Source organism: Limanda limanda, chromosome 7 (assembly GCF_963576545.1).
Source record: "Limanda limanda chromosome 7, fLimLim1.1, whole genome shotgun sequence".
NCBI classification, from domain to species: domain Eukaryota; kingdom Metazoa; phylum Chordata; class Actinopteri; order Pleuronectiformes; family Pleuronectidae; genus Limanda; species Limanda limanda.
In genome coordinates this window covers 12,767,481-12,786,525 of record NC_083642.1, presented here as the reverse complement: position 1 = coordinate 12,786,525, position 19,045 = coordinate 12,767,481, and the positions used below count along the sequence as shown (strand labels likewise).

Sequence of the window (19,045 nt, the reverse complement as noted above, 5' to 3'; positions counted from 1 at the left end):
TATAAAGGCTTTGCAATAAAACACAGACAGACACACCTACACACACACACACACACCTACACACACACACACACACACACACACACACACACACACACACACACACACACACACACACACACACACACACACACACACACACACACACATTTCCTCTTCTTTTTCCAGAGTTCTCCAAAGGTCCTGATCACAGATTGTATATAAAGCTGGAAAATGCATCTCCAGTTACTCTCCCTACATCAGAAAAAAGAAGCAGAATTATAGTGGATGCAAAGGCCTCCATCCTGCAGACCAAAGTCTGCTTAGTAGGGATTCATGGGATGAGGTAGTGAGTTCCTGTCCATACACAAACTTGACCAATCGTGAATCAGTCACAGCTGTCAATCATGTCATCTCAGCCCATAAGCATCAAATAACGATTAAAACCAAACTTATCAGATCAATTAACCCTTGAACCTACATCAGCATGATAAGAACTTCCCAAAATCACAAAAAATATATATTTGACATGTACTTTGAATTTTGAATGTGGTCCATGTCTGATCTGCTATCATGGAGCAGGTGGGGTTTATGACATATCCCACAGACGGCCAACAGGTGGCGATCAAGACACTTTGGCTTAAATTTTATGGTCCATCTTTATATACAGTCTACGGTCCTGACCAGAAAGTTTGTTTTGTTGACACATTCATTTGGTTCTGTTAATTGGAAATTGCCGTCTGTATTTGCTACTTTTAATTGTGTAAAAAGTTCTTTCTGAATTTCATTCTGCTTTTAAATCTATGTAAAACAAGTTTCTGCTTTTTTTCCCCCACCACGTCTACACATCCACTATTCTGTCCCTATATGTAAACCGTGCTCTGTTTGCAAGTCTTTCAATTAAAGAAAAAAAAACATTTGGAGTTGTCTTGTTTCTTAAAAGTGTGAGATGATTCCTCAGTTTGACGCTTTTAATGGAAATACAACGACGGCCGTGGAGCTGGAAGAACCTCTATGGAAGAACCGTTATCCAGTCACCACGGACTCATTCCGAAATCACGCTATGCCTACAAGTCCCATCGGCCCCTGCGTGAACCTCGGGTTGGTCCACCTTTTGTGGAAGCACGGGGGGGATGACAAATATCCGTGCACGTGGACAATAAACAAACGACTAAATATCGTAGTAATGTGTGTTCCAGTACACAACCCAGTGGGATTTCAGTGTTTTAATATCATAACCGAGTCAAAATAATGTATTAGTGGCAGTTTCGTGTTCTCTGGCCCCTGTGGACAGCGATGGTCTCGTCCGTAACGTGCACATGTTGCTGCTTTGCTTTGCTTTGAACTGAAATAGAGTGAGAGGGGAAACGTTTCGTGAACAGCCGGGCAGGCAGCCGTCCAGCGGAAAAAACCCCACACGCAGCCCGCCACCCTCACACCCTGTCCAGCGTGCACCCAGCGGCACTGCTCATCCCGTCACGTTGTTTCTCAGCCTCCCTGCTTTCACCCCACTCGTTTTTTTTGATACTACAGATCAGGCCGAGTGATATCGGATGTGGTAAGTTCCCACACACTTGTGCTCTCGCTTGTGTTAGCGCCCCCCCGAAGCTAGTTGGCTAACGTTAGCTAGGTAGCCGTCGTAGCGTCACTGGAAGGGGGAAAAGTCGCTGGGTGGCTAGATAGCTCCACGGCTAGCCGCACCACATGCTAACAACTACGCAGTCGTTTGAGCTGCATTAAAGGCTGGCTTTAATGTGAGTTGTCGTCGGCTATCCGAAGCCTTTCAGCTCCCAGCCTCGTCACCCGTGGCCAGCAAGCCTCTGCCACGCAACTAATAAGGTTTAATTAGGATTTGCACATTTTACGTGCTCGTGGATGTTGTGTTAATATTCAGTCATAAACAGTAAGTGGAAGGCTAGTGGGCTACAAACATTAGATGGACGCTTTGCTGATGATCTAAAGCTAACTTGCACCACGAAGCCCAGGAGCTGCTGGAGATGTATATTCTCGATTGGTTGTGTTCTGTGAGGTTAACAATACGGCAGCAAGAAAATCGATGAAACCACAATAACGTAATATTGAGTAGTGTCTCTTCTCTGATTGCCAAGTTCAGGCAGCCTGATAACGTGACCATGATTATGTAGGTTTCAGGTCCAATAGACAAGAGGAAAATTGTGTTTAATTTAATAATTTGGCAGAACGGATATGAGAACGGGGATCCCCTCGACATGTGTACCCGAGAATCCGCGGCCCACTCTTTGCCGGGGCCTTTGTCATTTGCTCGGCACCCCCTCCCCCAATACTCCTCCTTTGCAAGGAATGCTCACCCCTAACCTCGGTGTGACTGCGGGTTCGAGACGACCAGCATCGCCACAGCTAGCCGATGTGTGGACCTGTCTCTGTCACCAGGCTGACACTACCCGTGTGTTTAACAGAAATCAAGAAACCATTACGCAGGTCGCAGTGGGACCACATCCAGCATGGCTCTGCTCTAAAGATGGGTTGTTCTCAACAGTGCATTGTGGCCCGTGTGGTGGGACCTTTTGTATTCACAGTCTTCTCCCACAAACGACTTCTCAAGATGCTTGCTTGCTTGCTGATGGACTCTATTCAGCAGTGGTAGACGGATTTAACTTTGAAAAGATGACTGGTGGTCAGTGGGTGTGACTTCCCCTTATCTTGCATTAACACCACGCAGGCTCCGTGTGCGTGTTCAGGAGACCGGCAAGGTGTTTCTTGCACGGATGTGTGGAGGTCCAGCAGTTCATTGTACAGTTATCTGTACACGGCATGCATCCTCCGGTAGCAGGGGGGGGGGGCGAGTTGGCTTAGGCTCTCTCGACCAATGAGCGTTGAGCCTGGGCTGAGCAGCGTGCTCCCCGCCGTGCTACGTCACGGCTCCCCCCGCCCCTTCCTCCCCGTCTGCCATTTTGGTTTTGTTCCCGTCTGCAGTCGCGAAGCCAGCAGCGCAATCACACCGGAGACACCGAGCCAGCGACGCAGTGACTCGACAGTATCGCAGCCGACTGTCCTCACCAGGAACCCCGCGTCCATTTTTTTCTCCCCGTACTTAACCGTCGAATCTCCCGTCGTCGTCAAGCACTGACATCCAGACACAGCGGGAGAGGAGCGGGTTCGCGTTGGGAAGGGACCGAGAAGCATTATTGGTAAGGAAGGCGGAATCAATGAGGCACGAGTGTAATGGCTACTCTTTCATTTTCCTGGATTTTTTTCCCCCATCGAGCTATGAAGCTGGATATCATCTCCTCTGTTAGCGTTCGGATCGTGAGGCCCTGTCCGAGTACGGGCCGCGGTTGTCGGGTGTCAAAAGTACAACCGTCGCTATTGTTTGCGGGGCAGATTGCGAGCATAGCTTCAGCTGCTAGCTTGTAAAGTTGTGTTCCGCACCGGGGCTGGTGCAGGCCCGAGGCCGAGCAGCCAGTGGCCAGGGGCGGACAGTGGTGTTCTCTTGCCTCCTGGGTTATTCATGTGGCGAATCAGTGAATTAATTAGCGTCCACCTGGTTAATGGTAACCCTCTGCGTGTAGCTAACTGACATCCAACCGATCTTTTCTTTAACGTGTTAAAAACGGTCGGTAACGTCGTTGTGCAGAGGAACTAGCATAACAGTGAGCGGCGGGGAGGCTCGGTGCTTTGCTGTATCATGCCGGATGCCTTCATTTTCGTTTTCGCGAAATCACCCGTGTATAATATATCAGGGGACAACCAGCAAAATGTGTTGACTGATTATTAAAGCGTTGACTTGCTCAAAGATGAAATGCAGAGAGGTTTACAGTAGGTGAACGTTTGTTTATTTCTAGACGACATGTCAGTTGGTTGAATTGGATGCGGAAATTGTGGCCGATCGTCGGGCGGTGGGAGTGTTACAGAGACTGCGGCCTATTTTTCTCTCAGAACTGAATGAGCTTTCCTCCAAAATTTGCCGTAATCTTATTATGCTCGGGTGTTAATCCTAAAATATTATAATCGCTAATAAACGCTCCCTTTTTAATACAGCGATGTCAGAGGATTGTTCCGAATAGAACACTGTGATCCTTGTGTCCACACCTGCGAGCCAGTGTGCGGTAGTGTTCACTTTACCGCAGTGAAGTTTTAATGATTCAGCTGTTTTTCTTGAAACAATGCTGGCAGTTCATGGTTCTGGTACAATACACAATGGAAGTACATAAACAAGTCAACGCTGTCTCTGAGCGTGAAAGGGATTGATAATGCTGTTGTTCACGTCTCTTCTCAGGCTTAGTTCGTTTTCTAGCAGATTTGTTTTTGGCCTGCAGCCAGCCCAGCTGCTCTCTAGACCAGAAATCCTCTCTTCAACATGAAGGGGATTAGGTAGCCTTTAGCTCGGGAACTCATCTCAATCAAACCATAGCAATGAATTATATATATCCAGCGACTCTGCATCTGTATTTTAATCAATTTTCTTTTCAAAACCTCAACGAAAAGCCCGATGTGGACGCTGGATATTGTTTTTTGAGCGTGTCGAACTTGAGTACTTCTGTTATCCATTCTATCTATTCTTAATTAATTTATATACATTGGTAAAGGGGAGGTGTGATGCAACAATACTCAGCTCGTTGTTCCTTTTGTGTTTTGCTGCTGCACAGATGTCCAGCTCGCCGCTGTCCAAGAAGCGTCGCTTGTCAGGAACAGAGACGAAGACGGGATCCCACTGCTCCTCCTCTAACTCTGTCAGAACTGATCTGTCCCACACACCTGCCAACGTAAGCACTATCACATGCGCTGTGTACTTTGGATATAACTTGTAACACAAACTTAATTGCACCTCCTGCTGTCTCTCCTTAGGGCATGGCTAAGAATGGCAATGATGCTGAGATTGACGAAGGCCTGTACTCCAGACAACTGTAAGTCCTCTCTCTGTACAAGTCTTGTCCAAACAATGGAAAACATGCAAACTTATTTTTATTTATAGTTTGACATTAAAAATGCAGAGTTGTGCTGATGGTACTTTCTCTCTCCATGTAGTTACGTGTTGGGCCATGACGCTATGAAGCGCATGCAGAACTCCAATGTCCTTATCTCTGGTATGAGAGGTCTTGGAGTGGAGATTGCCAAGAACGTGATCTTGGCAGGAGTAAGAAGTGTCACTGTACACGACCAAGGAGTTGCAGAATGGAGAGACCTCTCCTCTCAGGTGGGAAGCACGTGTGTATATTCTTATTTTGCATTAGCACAACAACATTATCTTCAAAACAGATTTGATGTCAAAAAGACACTGGTGTAGGTTTTTAAGGCTGATATCAAAGTCCATTGTGCCTTTGTTATGAGTCACTTGCTGTATTGGTGCTATCCAAAAAGAGTACTGCTGCCACCCCCCATGGTCTGACCCAGATTTATCAGTGGGTGGCCTTTCCCTGGGTCATAATCATAGTAGAGCTAAAGCCTGTTTTAGAACATTGTTACAGTGGGTGGACTGTTTATATATTAATAATAAACTTTATCATTTTTCAAATCAGTTAACAAAGTGCTTTGACAACAAAACAAGAAAAGTAAATAAACATTTGAACACAACATAGCAGTAATAAGACAATACAAATAATGATATTATATAAATACATATTAAGTTTGTCCATCAGCTTGACATCTAAAGCCTGTTTAGAACATCATTACAATGGGTAGACCCCCTTTTTGTATTTGGCATGGTTGTTTTTAGATCAGCATGTCAGCTCTATCAGTGATCCTGCAGTTTGAATTTAACCTTGGGCTCAAACATTTCTATATCAGCCCCTGGCATTTGTCCCAGTGTCCACTCTCATTCAAGCTGAGTTAAATAGTCTACATGAATATCTGTCACTTAATACTTACAATGTCGTCCAGCTTCTATAGGGAGTGGCCTTAATCAACCACTTAATCTTAGACCTCGTCTACACGAAATACCATCGTTCTTCATGATTCCTCAAGAAGCTGTAGCTCGATTGAACTGATCGTCTCATTCACATTTTTGTAAACGAAAACGTTTTCCTGCATTGTTGGTTGTGGTGTGGCAGGATTGCGAGGAACTGCCATCACCAAATTCTCTGATTGCTTATTATTTATTTCAGCACAGTTTCTTACTGGTTATTTTAAGTCCAAGCCAAATTCTTATGTACAAAATAAGATAAACAGTCTAATAAAAAAAGTTATACTGTGATGTTGATTTCTTCTTTATCACCATGCATTCACCTGGATTGACAAGTTTATAAATCAACACCTATGTATTTTGTGTGTTCAGTTCTACCTCCGGGAGGAAGATCTGGGGAAGAACAGGGCCGAGGTGAGCCAACACCGTTTGGCTGAACTCAATAGCTACGTTCCTGTGACCGCCTACACTGGAGAACTCACTGAAGACTCCATGACCAAGTTCCAGGTATAAATTGTGTAGAGGCCTTTACCCGACTCATTCAGCGTTCAAGAAGGAATGTAGCTTTATTTTTAATTTGTCTATTTTTGCATTTCTAGGTGGTAGTACTGACCAACTCAAATCTGGAAGAGCAGCAGCAAGTGGGGGACTTGTGCCACAGCAAAGGAATCAAGCTGATCATCGCAGACACACGCGGCCTGTTTGGGTAAGATTCTGACTCTTTGTTTGTTCTCATGAAATCTATAACCACTTCTGTCTGCCAGTGTCTAACATTCGTGTGCATTATGCGTTTTGTTTTGCAGCCAGCTTTTCTGTGACTTTGGTGACGAGATGGTCGTCTTTGACACCAATGGAGAGCAGCCGCTAAGTTCCATGATTTCCATGATCACCAAGGTTAGTCCCTCTGGTTAGTCTGTCTGACGATGTTTGTCAATGCAGTTTGAGCTTTTTAAGATCAGACTTCAAGACGTTTTTTTTCCTCTCTCCAGGACAATCAAGCGGTTGTGACATGTCTGGATGAGACTCGTCATGGCTTTGAGAGCGGCGACTCTGTCACCTTCACAGAGGTTCAGGGTATGACTGAGCTCAACGGCTGCCAGCCAGTGGAAATCAAAGTTCTGGGTAAGATCTGTTGGGGTTTAAGAACCAGACATGTCTTGTCTACACTTATGAATGTTACACATAACGTGACTTGCTGTCTCTGTCCAGGTCCCTACACATTCAGTATCTGTGACACCACTGGTTTTACGGATTACGTGAGAGGAGGAATTGTCTCTCAGGTCAAGATGCCCAAGAAGATTGCTTTTGTAAGTGACATGTTGCCAGGTGTATCTGTTTTGACCAGTGGGAAAAAATATGTGGACTCATTTCTCACTGTCGTGCATTTCTTTCCTTATGCAGAAATCCGTCTCTTCCTCCTTGGCTGAGCCAGAGTTTGTATTGACAGACTTTGCCAAGTTCGACCGTCCAGGGCAGCTTCATGTGGGCTTCCAGGCGATCCACGCCTTCCAGAAGAAAAACAACCGCCTTCCTGTACCTTGGAACCGGGTAAATATCACCCCTATTCGTTTTTATAATATGTTAGCTTGTCCTTGCAAACAGTAAATATCAATCAGTCAATACAAGTCAGTGAGTTGGTATTGTAATTTTGTAACATGTCCAACCTGCTAAACTGTGTTTTCCAGGCTGATGGTGAAGAGTTATTGACATTAACCAAGGAGGTGAACTCTGCCCAGGCCGGCTCCGCCAAAGTGGAGCAGTTGGATGATGCTCTTATCAAAAAGTTGTCATATGTTTCTGCTGGTGACCTGGCCCCTGTTAATGCCTTCATTGGAGGTCTGGCAGCGCAGGAAGTGATGAAGGTCAGTGGTGTGATATGCCACTAAATTTCTCCTGTAATGTATTTATGAATTTATTTTTAGTAATCTCTGTTGATTGACGGATGGACATGTTTGGGCCTATGTTGCTTACACCCCTGAACAGAATTCTTTGCCTCCTCTAATGCTTCTTTTGACATGTTCTCTCTTCTTTAGGCATGCACAGGAAAATTTATGCCAATAATGCAGTGGCTGTATTTTGATGCCCTGGAGTGTTTGGCCGAAGAGGAAGGAGTCACACTCACCGAGGAAGAATGTGCCCCTGTAGGTGTTCTTATTAAATCACACACAATGATACTGATGACGGACGCACACCAGAGTGATAAACCATGATTTTAAACCCTTTTCTTCCTCTTTGCTTTTCTCCCAGAGGAACTGTCGCTATGATGGGCAGATTGCAGTGTTTGGCACCAAGCTGCAGGATTTGCTTGCCAAACAACGCTACTTCCTGGTGAGTTACCCAATGGAAAATGTTCTAATATCTCCTGACATACTGTTGCCAAGGGAAATTTAATGGATTAGGATAATGCTGTTCCGTTTCCTTATTGCCAACATAATCCCATGAAAAGATCCAAACCATGATCCTATTAACTAGACTTCCCTATAACCTAAATCTGATGGGAGATATTCCTCTTTTCCATAAATCTTATGTTGTCTAAAGACTTAAAAACATCAGTAAATAATGTAGTACTAGATAAAATGCTTCTTTATTGCCTCTTAATCTTCTAGCAAAACAAACCAAAAAACATTGTCTCGTTCTTTTAATGGAATTTGTTCACAATATTCCCCAAAATATCACCATCCTTATCCTAAAAAATGATTTTCTAACATGAACCCTTACTGTTTAATCTCCCTTCTCAGTGTAAACGTTAAGATAATGTTCATGATATCTTTTGGCAATAATGAAAACGGGTTATTGCCAGTCTTGTCTGGCGTTAAGGAATGTATAAATAAAACCTAAATTTTTCTACAGTGAAGGGTTTAATACTAGGTTTGTTAAATTGTGTCGGAACATAGAGAAAATGGAGCACAGCTTTTGTAGCTTTACTGAGTGACCTGTAATCCTCCCAGGTTGGAGCTGGGGCCATTGGCTGTGAACTGATGAAAAACTTTGCGATGATTGGACTGGCTGCCGGCGAGGGCGAGGTCATTGTGACGGACATGGACACCATAGAGAAGTCCAACCTCAACAGACAGTTCCTCTTCAGACCCTCAGATGTGACGGTCAGTATTTACCTTTTTTGGTGGACACAAAGGAGGTCGTGGACATAACTTGGCCTTTTATTGATCGAATTTAATATTTCATTGGATTTCCTGTTCATTGCAATTGATTTTGTTAATGCAACTGCTGCTGATGGATGATATCAGCATTAGATAGTGGGGAGGCTCATTCTGGGTGTGGTAGAATAGTATTGGATTATCATGTGGTGATAAAAGAAATGCAGTGACCTTTCAAAGGTCTGTGTTACTGTAACACCATTATTCTTACATGATGTGGTCCGCCTGTTTATTCAAGGGTGACACATTTCGAAACAAATTGTGGTTGGATGGATCCGCTCCTGACAGACATTCTTCTGGCCATAATTATTGTAGAAATGTGCTTATTGATGGAACCTTCAACCAGCAACAACATGCAGTGTTTTATAAACAGTTAATAGACTTTCTACAGAAACAGATCGACCACCACCCCTTCTGTTGCTGTGCGATTCTTAGTAAGAGAAAGTGAAAAGGTCACTATTATAATGTCATTTGTGTGTATGTGTGATGATAGAAAATGAAGAGCGATACTGCAGCAGCGGCAGTGAAGCAGATGAACCCGTCCATCAGGATCACAGGTCACCAGAACAGAGTGGGCCCCGACACGGAGAGGGTCTATGACGACGACTTCTTTGAAAGCCTCGATGGAGTGACCAACGCACTGGACAATGTAGATGCACGTAAGTGACGCGGAAACTTCAATTATTTTAGATCTTTTTTTTCAGAATGTTAAATTCCTTTAAAAAAAACAATTAGGATCTTATTTTTCGATTTCCCACTCCCTCTGTATTTGACCTGCGCTCTCTGCCTTGTGTTTTTGCCCATTAGGCATGTACATGGATCGGAGGTGTGTGTACTACCGTAAACCCTTACTGGAGTCTGGTACTCTTGGCACCAAAGGCAACGTCCAGGTCGTGATCCCCTTCCTCACAGAGTCATACAGCTCCAGCCAAGACCCACCGGAGAAATCCATCCCCATCTGTACCCTGAAGAACTTCCCAAATGCTATTGAACACACACTGCAGGTCGGTACACTCAGAGATGCACATAACAATGTTAAAGATTAACACATGGTGAATGTTTTGAAATTGCAGTATTATAAATGATTTAAACATAATATCTCTCACAAAAGAATTCTCAAAATGATTAAAGATGTTACTGTTTACTCTGGGTTAAACAGTTTCTTGCGTTTCTGACTTTATGAATTGACTGTAATATTGATCTGTTGTACATATCTTCATCTCTTCAGTGGGCCCGTGATGAGTTTGAGGGATTATTCAAACAGCCACCAGAGAATGCCCTGCAGTACCTCTCGTGAGTTGCATGCTTTACATCCAAAAGTGACTTAATGGCAGAACTGTAGTTATTTAAATGTAGGATTTGCTCAAAGTGATTCCTCTTTGCATTAATAAACCGAGAATTTGTTATTTTCATATCTGTCAGTTGGTGATGTCTCCAAGTGTTATGGAATGCATCGATTGCTTCATTGCTTTTAAATGCTTGTCCAGAATGTTTAGCAGATATCTTAAACACTTCTATATATAAAATGGAATCACTACAAGTTGGCTCTACTTATTTTTGAAACATCTTAATCTTACCATACTGTAAATCATCTTGTAAAAGGGCTCAGCATGCGCCTCCTTGTGGTACGTTTGACCATATTTAAACTGGGAGGAAACAAAATCCCAACAAAGGGTAACCGCTCCTCACGTGGTTTTCTCCAGCTTATTGGATCTATGATCATTGTTCTTTCAGAGATCCTAAGTTCATGGAGCGTACTCTAAAGCTGCCTGGAGCTCAGCCTGCGGAGGTGCTGGAAGCTGTCTACAAGAGTCTCGTCACAGACTGCCCCCACAGCTGGGCCGACTGCGTAGCCTGGGCACGCAACCACTGGCAGTGCCAATACAGCAACAACATCCGTCAGCTACTGCACAACTTCCCCCCAGATCAGGTACACATTGAGATCACTGCTTGGTGGATATAAGTCTGGTCTAATATTTCCACTCCCTCAATCTTGCTTAATACCGTATTATATTTTTCTTGTTTCTTATGTTTTAAGTTGAATTTTTTTATTGCAGATCTAACATCTTTAATTCTAAGCAGCAAGTTAACATTGATCTTGCAGTATGACTCAAACAAAATGAGTAGGGTGTTGGTCAGAGGCTTATTGCAGTTTTATTCAGCTCATCCCTCAAAGATATTAGTTGATCTCAGTCCTGCATTCAACACACTGTATTAAAATCCCCTGGCTTACACTTATCTGTGCAAGTCTTTCGCCAATCTGAGGGTAATGTGATACGCTTTTTAAACTGTTGCTTATTGAATGAAGACACCATATTACATTTTTATTAAATGCTACAAATTTAAGGCACAGATGGAGGGAGCTGATTTTACTGACCTTTCATCTCCTAATTTCCTTTTATTTCTTCTCTCAATCTTATAAATGACTAAAACAACCGAAAGGCCTACTTTTCTTTAAGTTTTTCGCATTTCTGTTATTGTAAGGCAAGTTTATCATCTGTCTTTCAGCTCACCAGCTCTGGTGCCCCCTTCTGGTCAGGCCCAAAGAGGTGTCCTCACCACCTAGACTTCAGCACTAGCAATGCAAGTATCAGTCCATTATTTTTAAGAGCACCTACTTGATGCATTATCTGCTTTTAACTTATCTATTCAGATTCCAGTTGGTAACATAACTGCTTTCATTGTAGGAGCTGCACATGGATTATGTTGTGGCTGGGGCAAACCTGTTTGCTCAGACATATGGCCTCCCAGGCAGCACTGATCGTGCAGGTGTGGTCAAGATCTTGCAGGAGGTCAAGGTGCCGACCTTTACCCCTCGTTCAGGAGTTAAAATCCATGTCTCTGATCAGGACCTGCAGAATAGCAATTCCTCTGTTGGTAAGACGCTCAAATCTCTTAAATTCATTGTTTGTTTTTGCAAAAGTAATATTTTTTGACAAGACTTGATTTATGTGAAATGATTTATGGTTTTTAGTAGTTTGCAAATTAAGGCCATAGTCTGCCGCATTAAGGATGCTTTGAAGAGAATGTGACTAAGAATCTCTCGGTATATTAGATGACTGTAGACTGGAGGAGCTAAAGGTCACGCTGCCTTCCCCTGAGACTTCACAGTTCAAACTCTGCGCCATCGACTTTGAGAAGGTATACAGGCTTTCCTCTGATAAATATGTTTTGCTTGTGTATTATCCTCATGGCTGCTAGACATAAACAAAACTAATGATTGTCTTTGTCCTGTCGGTAACAGGATGATGATACAAACTTCCACATGGACTTCATTGTGGCATCATCCAACCTGAGAGCAGAGAACTACGACATTCCCCCGACAGACCGACACAAGGTGGGGGCTCACATTTTGTTTTACTCCTGGCATTGTCTTCCATGGTTAATGATCTTTTACTGCAAGTTGTCTCCTGTTCTCATTGCTGTTTAATTCCTCATCCTCCAACCCAGAGCAAACTGATAGCTGGCAAGATCATTCCTGCCATCGCCACTACCACGGCTGCAGTGGTGGGCCTGGTGTGTCTGGAGCTCATCAAGATTGTCCAAGGTCACAAGAAGCTAGAATCTTTCAAGAATGGCTTCATGAACTTGGCCCTGCCTTTCTTTGCCTTTTCTGAACCCATTGCTGCTCCCAAACACAAGGTAGCCATTTTACTTGTTTGAGCTGTTAAGATATCAAACCGTCACATGTGTCCCCACTGTGTGGGAAAAAATTCCTATTCACAGTATCCTCTCTACAATGGTAACCATAGATGGTCATTACATGTTGTGAGCTCCGATGATGATCCAGCCATGCTAATACTGATGCACCAGGCAGATGCAGTTTGCCTGCCTGGGTGCAAGTGAGTTCAACTCACCTTCTCACGCTGATGAGATCAGTGTGGGCTGAGGAGAATACATTTTCTAAAAGCTTTCTGTTTTATGACTTTACATTTTTCATTTTGGCATAGACAGCAGTCAGTAGCTTCTCTTAATCAAGGCTCATCGTGTCTTTGTGATAGCTTTGTGTAACCGACATCAGCATCTCATAACCCCCCACTTCATGTTTTTCCAGTACTATGAAATTGATTGGACGTTGTGGGATCGCTTTGAGGTCACAGGTGTGCAGCCCAACGGGGAGGAGATGACACTCCGACAGTTCTTGGACTGCTTTAAAGTACGCTCTCATCAACTCCCCTCCTCAGTTTGTTGCCATGTGATTTCTGGCCTACAATTAACAAACCCCATCTTTCTTCTGTCGCTCATTAGACCGAGCACAAGCTGGAGATCACCATGCTTTCTCAGGGAGTGTCCATGCTCTATTCCTTCTTCATGCCTGCTGCCAAACTCAGAGAGAGACTGGACCTGCCGTGAGTAGATAACTTTAATGGGTCATGTTAAATGCTAGTGTTTAATCTGTTGCTCTAATGGTATTTATCTTTGTCTCATAGGATGACTGAGATTGTGACTAAGGTGTCCAAAAAGAAGCTGGGAAAGCATGTGAAAGCCCTGGTGTTTGAGCTATGCTGTAACGACCTGACGGATGAAGACGTGGAAGTGCCCTATGTCCGATACACCATCCGCTGAGCTCCACACTATACCCATCCACAAGATGGTGGGGGTTGCGGGGGACGAGTGGGCAGTGGTTGTTATAATTGAGGATTGGGGTGGGTGGGTTGATCCAGGTTGGCTCCATTGGATCAATCAGTTTTCTGTTAGGCCTGTGGTTTGTGTAAACCTGTGCCTGAGTGTACATAGTCCCAGTAAGCTGACTTAAAGGATACCTGTATGTGTGTTAGGGATCCAGTTGGTGCTCGGCTGTGGGAACAGGGGGTGTCGCTGGAGGAAGGGAGCATGTATACTGGACCTCCTGATGTTTCTCAGTAGCAGAACCCTTCTGCTCTATTGAATTCCACGCCTTCATGTTCTCATGGTACTCCATAGCCCAACTAGTGTCCCTCTGAAACACCCTCGCACTCTAACTAAGCTTCATTGCTAGAGGAAAGGTTTTTTAACAACTCTCCCCTCCACTCTACTTGCTCTCTTCCTTTTCCAACCCTGTTTCTCTTAGACCTGCTCCCACATTACTGTTTTGTTTTTCCAGAAAGATGCAAGTAAAAGGTGTTCAGCTAAGAAACCCCAAAGTAGTGACGTGTATTGAGAATCCTTTTAAGAATCCCCTTAATTCTACCTGAAAGTTTGAGTTTAAAGCTTAAGAAACGCCCAAAGACTCGGTCAAACCCAAGTCGACGGCATTTCCTTACTGGAAAAATAATCACACGCCAGCAGAATAGGGACCCTCGCTGGTTTGAAGCACCCTTAACACACCCACCTCATCCAGCACTCTTGACTTTGGAGGGGCTCTTGCACATGACATCAGTTTTCTCTTTATATTTCATGTGTTTTGTTGTTTTGTTGTTTTTCTATTTTATTTTTTGTGGGGGTGAGTGGCCGAAGGTTTCAAACACAAACACCTTGTTAGATCATGTCTTCTTTCTACTTTAACTCCAAATGACATTACAGTGTAAAAGCAAGGCAATGAGATGTATCTTGAAATGCGAGCACTTAGTGTGATAGTGAATAAACATGTAAAAGATATTTCTGAATTTGTGTGGTTATTTGATCCGTTAATAGAGAAGATGGCATCTGGTGTAGCTCTGTAATGAAAGCGTCAGATGTGTTTCCTGTCTGACCTGCTTCAGGCTCTTCAGAAGTTTCATAATATCTGCAAACAACCTGCATCAGCTTAATGCCGACCTGAGAACTTACAATGAAACCCTGATGAGACAATGGATGATTAATAACAGGATGCAGGAAATGATCTCTTCTGGATTGATTGAATGAATTCATCTATACTTAACTAGTTTATTCACAAGGGCATTGGATGAATAGTTAACTAATGACTAATTCATTTTTACTTCCTCCGACCCCTAGGGGATCCGCGGAGGTACTGCGGGGGGGGGGGGCGCAAAATCTTTGGTTGATAAGACAATTTTTTATAATTTTTTTTTTTTTCACAAATTTAAATGTCTTTCAATAAACAATAACATGCATCCAACATATTGTGAGGGCGATTTGACCCTCTGCCTGACAACCTCCATCCATCTAAGTTTAGATAAGTTGTGTGCTACCCATCAGGGTCAGACATCTCACTAATGTGGGAGTATGTGTGCCATCCACAGATAGCTTGAGGATTCACTGTCTCTTCTACATGTATGTTAAAAACATGAATCTGTGAATTACTTTAATAGCTCAGTGTTGTTTGCAAGATGAACAGTGGGTATGGAAAGTATTCAGACCCCTTTAAATATTTCACTCTTTGTTTCATTGCAGCAATTTGCAAAAATCAAAGAAGTTCATTTTATTTCTCATTAATGTACACTCAGCACCCCATCTTGACAGAAACAAACAGAAAAGTAGAAATTTTTGCAAATGTATTAAAAAAGAAAAACTGAAATATCGCATGGTCACAAGTATTTGAGTGTCACAGACCCTTTGCTGTGACACTCACATTTAACTCACATGCTGTCCATTTCTTCTGATCCTCTGTGAGATGGTTCTACTCCTTCATTGGAGTCCAGCTGTGTTTAATTAAACTGATTGGACTTGATAGGAAAGGCACACATCTGTCTATATAAGACCTTACAGCTCACAGTGCAGGTCAGAGCAAATGAGAATCATGAGGTCGAAGGAACTGCCCAAGAGCTCAGAGACAGAATTGTGGCAAGGCACAGATCTGGCCAAGGTTACAAAATAATTTCTGCAGCACTCAAGGTTCCTAAGAGTACAGTGGCCTCCATAATCCTTAAATGGAAGAAGTTTGGGACGACCAGAACTCTTCTTAGACCTGGCCGTCCAGCCAAACTGAGCAATCGTGGGAGAAGAGCCTTGGTGAGAGAGGTAAAGAAGAACCCAAAGATCACTGTGGCTGAGCTCCAGAGATGCAGTAGGGAGATGGGAGAAAGTTCCACAAAGTCAACTATCACTGCAGTTCTCCACCAGTCGGGGCTTTATGGCAGAGTGGCCTCGACGGAAGCTTCTCCTCAGTGCAAGACATATGAAAGCCCGCATAGAGTTTGCCAAAAAACACATGAAGGACTCCCAGACTATGAGAAATAAGATTCTCTGGTCTGATGAGACCAAGATTCAACTTGTTGACGTTAATTCTAAGCGGTATGTGTGGAGAAAACCAGGCACTGCTCATCACCTGCCCAATACAATCCCAACAGTGAAACATGGTGGTGGCAGCATCATGCTATGGGGGTGTTTTTCAGCTGCAGGGACAGGACGACTGGTTGCAATTGAAGGAAAAATGAATGCGGCCAAGTAAAGGGATATCCTGGAAGAAAACCTCTTCCAGAGTGCTCTGGGCCGAAGGTTCACCTTCCAACAAGGCAATGACCCTAGGCAGACAGCTAAAATAACAAAGGAGTTGCTTCGGAACAACTCTGTGACCTTTCTTGACTGGCCCAGCCAGAGCCCTGACCTAAACCCAATTGAGCATCTCTGGAGAGACCTGAAAATGGCTGTCCACCAACGTTCACCATCCAACCTGACGGAACTGGAGAGGATCTGCAAGGAAGAATGACAGAGGATCCCCAAATACAGGTGTGAAAAACTTGTTGCATCATTCCCAAGAAGACTCATGGCTGTACTAGCTCAAAAGGGTGCTTCTACTCAATACTGAGCAAAGGGTCTGAATGGAATACTTATGACCATGTGATATTTCAGTTTTTCTTTTATAATAAATTTGCAAAAATATCTGTCAAGATGGGGTGCTGAGTGTACATTGATGAGAAATAAAATGAACTTTTTTGATTTTAGCAAATGGCTGCAATAAAACAGAATTCAAAATTTAAGGGGATCTGAATACTTTCTGTACCCACTGTATGTTTATAAATGGCAGTGGCATGGCAACCCTGTACCTTGCACATGTTTAAACTCCCGTGAGGAACTAAGCACCCTAAGACCATGGACAAATTATCGTGTGTGTGTGTGTCCGTGTCAGTCTTTGCTGCTTTTTATACACACTTCAGAAAAAATATTTTCTACTTTACTACTTTACTTAAAAGTTACTTTTATATTTTTGGATTTTAGATACTGGAGGATTTAACATGCTTTTAAAACCTATTGTTAGAGAATAACCCAGTAGTTTCCAAACTTGACGCCTTACAAGAATCACAGTCTGCTGCTTCTGGTTTCCATGTGATGTCCTGAGGCTGCCCCCTGCTGGCTGCTGGGTTCCTCTGCTGCTCTTGCTTGGTTTGTGCAGCTTGTGATTAACTAAAGCTGTCCATAACAGAAAATCTTTATTATCATTCAAGGGCAATTTGATGTACAACCAGCAACCAGTGCACGACAAAAATAAACCAAAATATACAATGTAAATAAAACACAATATAAAAAATCCTATAGACTAAGTAGCAGGGGAAAATTAGCTTTTAATAAATTAATTGATAAGTCGACCAACAGAAAATTACCCGTCAACTATTTAGATATTCTAGAAACATTTCATTCTACTTTTATTTTCCTGTTGTGTTTCTAATTATTAATATTGTTGGTGACATTTCCTTGATAAATGTGTGGAGGTTTTATTACCTCTGCTAAGGAGGTTATGTTTTCATCTCTGATTTGTCAGTCAACATGTAATAAACTACTGGACCCATAACCACAAAACTTGTTAGAAGGAAGCTGCATGGATCAGAGATGAACCTGTACGGCTCTGTTGAGCTCTACTGAGTGTCAGTCTAGTGAATTAATCTGGAATCCTCTCTCAAAAAACATTCCCCCCCCCACAGGGTTTGTAGTGTGAAGCTAATGAGGTGTTTTATAAAGATGTGATCGAAAACGTCAGACCAAGTGAATCCACTTTATTTCATGAACAGAAAAAAAAAAAGGGAGTTTCATTTCACCGCTAGCAGCAGGACATACTACTGGATTTTCCCTCTCATACCATGAGGTTACTCTATCTCTTCAGTTACTAATAAAGCTCTGTTCAGTTAGACACACAAAGAGGGATATAAGAACTGGGGTTAATGAAAATGCAAGAGAATTCAAAACCAACACAAATTAGTCCTCCCCACGTAACACTAAGTTTTACTCAACCTGCGTCCCTGAAATTCAAGTTTGTGTCCCTTTTGTATTTCCAAAAACATCTTTACATCTATACATCTATAGCTTGGATTAAAACATATGTAGTAGAACTTCTATGGCACATACATGTAGCACTTTGTAGTTTGGCTTTCTGGAATTTTTTTTTTTTCTTGATTCTTGCCCTGGGTTTCAACCCTAATGGTTGAATGCACTTTTAAGTCGCTTTGGATAAACGGCAGCTAAATTAAATGTAAATTTATGCAGAAAGAGGTGATGTATGTGTGTAAGAAGCAGATTTGTGTGCATGTGAAAATGGAGTGCGAGGTAAAGGCCAATTTATGCCTCTCCGTTATTTCTATTACGGACAGATAAGACCGCCCTATCCGTCGTGAAACGTCCTCTCCGAGCGCCCCCGACAGCTTTTCGTACACGTCTGATTTTTCTAACTATCCGTCTTCATTTTGGAGACCCGACGGACCGCTCTTGGCTGTGATTGGTCCGCGAACGACATCATTTCCGTATGACGTCATTTCCGTATTTCCGGACCTCAAACTTTCTGTTTACTTGTAGCAACAACACGAACACAACTATGATTCTACGATTAATGTGACGTGTGTGTTAAGCCAGCGGAGTTGTCCGGCTGACGGTGGCTCGTTCGAGCACTGAGGGCATGTGTGCACGGTCACATACGGTTATAACGAGCTTTCAAAACGGCGCTAGCAGGCTAGGCTAGCGGGCTAGGCTAGCCACCATGCTAACTGCGGTGGTAACAGTGCAAGAACCCGCCGTCACGACTTTAATTCCACTTCTATCATGACACTGTTTCTATAATACCGTCAGGTTAGAAGCAAACACTGGGTAGTAGTTAGTGCCGGGAGTCCCTGCTGACTGTGTGGAAGCTGGGGGGGAGCTAGGTCCGGGTAGCTTCTAGCTACATGTAGCCTCAAGCAGATTCAAGCTG

The 19,045-nt window shown here is 43.3% G+C and overlaps 1 protein-coding gene and 1 non-coding gene across 3 annotated transcripts; both read left to right on the top strand.

The window, feature by feature from the left end:
- Positions 1-1,345: 1,345 nt before the first annotated feature.
- Positions 1,346-14,589, top strand: uba1 (ubiquitin-like modifier activating enzyme 1). 2 transcript variants are annotated; one of them, XM_061074221.1, is made up of 26 exons: positions 1,346-1,537; positions 4,605-4,721; positions 4,804-4,862; positions 4,984-5,152; positions 6,230-6,364; positions 6,457-6,563; positions 6,661-6,751; positions 6,847-6,979; positions 7,067-7,164; positions 7,259-7,405; positions 7,543-7,719; positions 7,891-7,998; positions 8,105-8,185; positions 8,806-8,958; positions 9,506-9,671; positions 9,820-10,016; positions 10,241-10,305; positions 10,747-10,942; positions 11,521-11,595; positions 11,700-11,889; positions 12,068-12,153; positions 12,257-12,349; positions 12,463-12,654; positions 13,067-13,168; positions 13,261-13,361; positions 13,443-14,589. In XM_061074221.1, exons 2-26 carry the CDS (start codon positions 4,605-4,607, stop codon positions 13,576-13,578), a joined length of 3,174 nt encoding a protein of 1,057 aa, XP_060930204.1. In that variant the 5' UTR covers positions 1,346-1,537; the 3' UTR covers positions 13,579-14,589. The 2 variants fall into 2 exon arrangements, with proteins under 2 accessions (XP_060930204.1, XP_060930203.1); XM_061074220.1 differs by lacking the exon at positions 1,346-1,537 and adding an exon at positions 2,929-3,146.
- On the top strand, positions 12,786-12,887 carry LOC133007916 (small nucleolar RNA U6-53/MBII-28). Its single transcript, XR_009680207.1, has one exon. It is a non-coding gene; the product is annotated as a small nucleolar RNA U6-53/MBII-28 (small nucleolar RNA).
- Positions 14,590-19,045: the final 4,456 nt, after the last annotated feature.

What these genes read in the sequence shown, in the direction of transcription:
- uba1 (XM_061074221.1), top strand. Translation starts at nt 4,605, where the DNA reads ATGTCCAGCTCGCCGCTGTCCAAGAAGCGTCGCTTGTCAGGAACAGAG. An exon ending in TGATTTCCATGATCACCAAG is followed by an intron (nt 6,752 to 6,846) that starts GTTAGTCCCTCT and finishes TCCTCTCTCCAG; the next exon opens with GACAATCAAGCGGTTGTGAC. An exon ending in CAGCGCAGGAAGTGATGAAG is followed by an intron (nt 7,720 to 7,890) that starts GTCAGTGGTGTG and finishes TCTCTTCTTTAG; the next exon opens with GCATGCACAGGAAAATTTAT.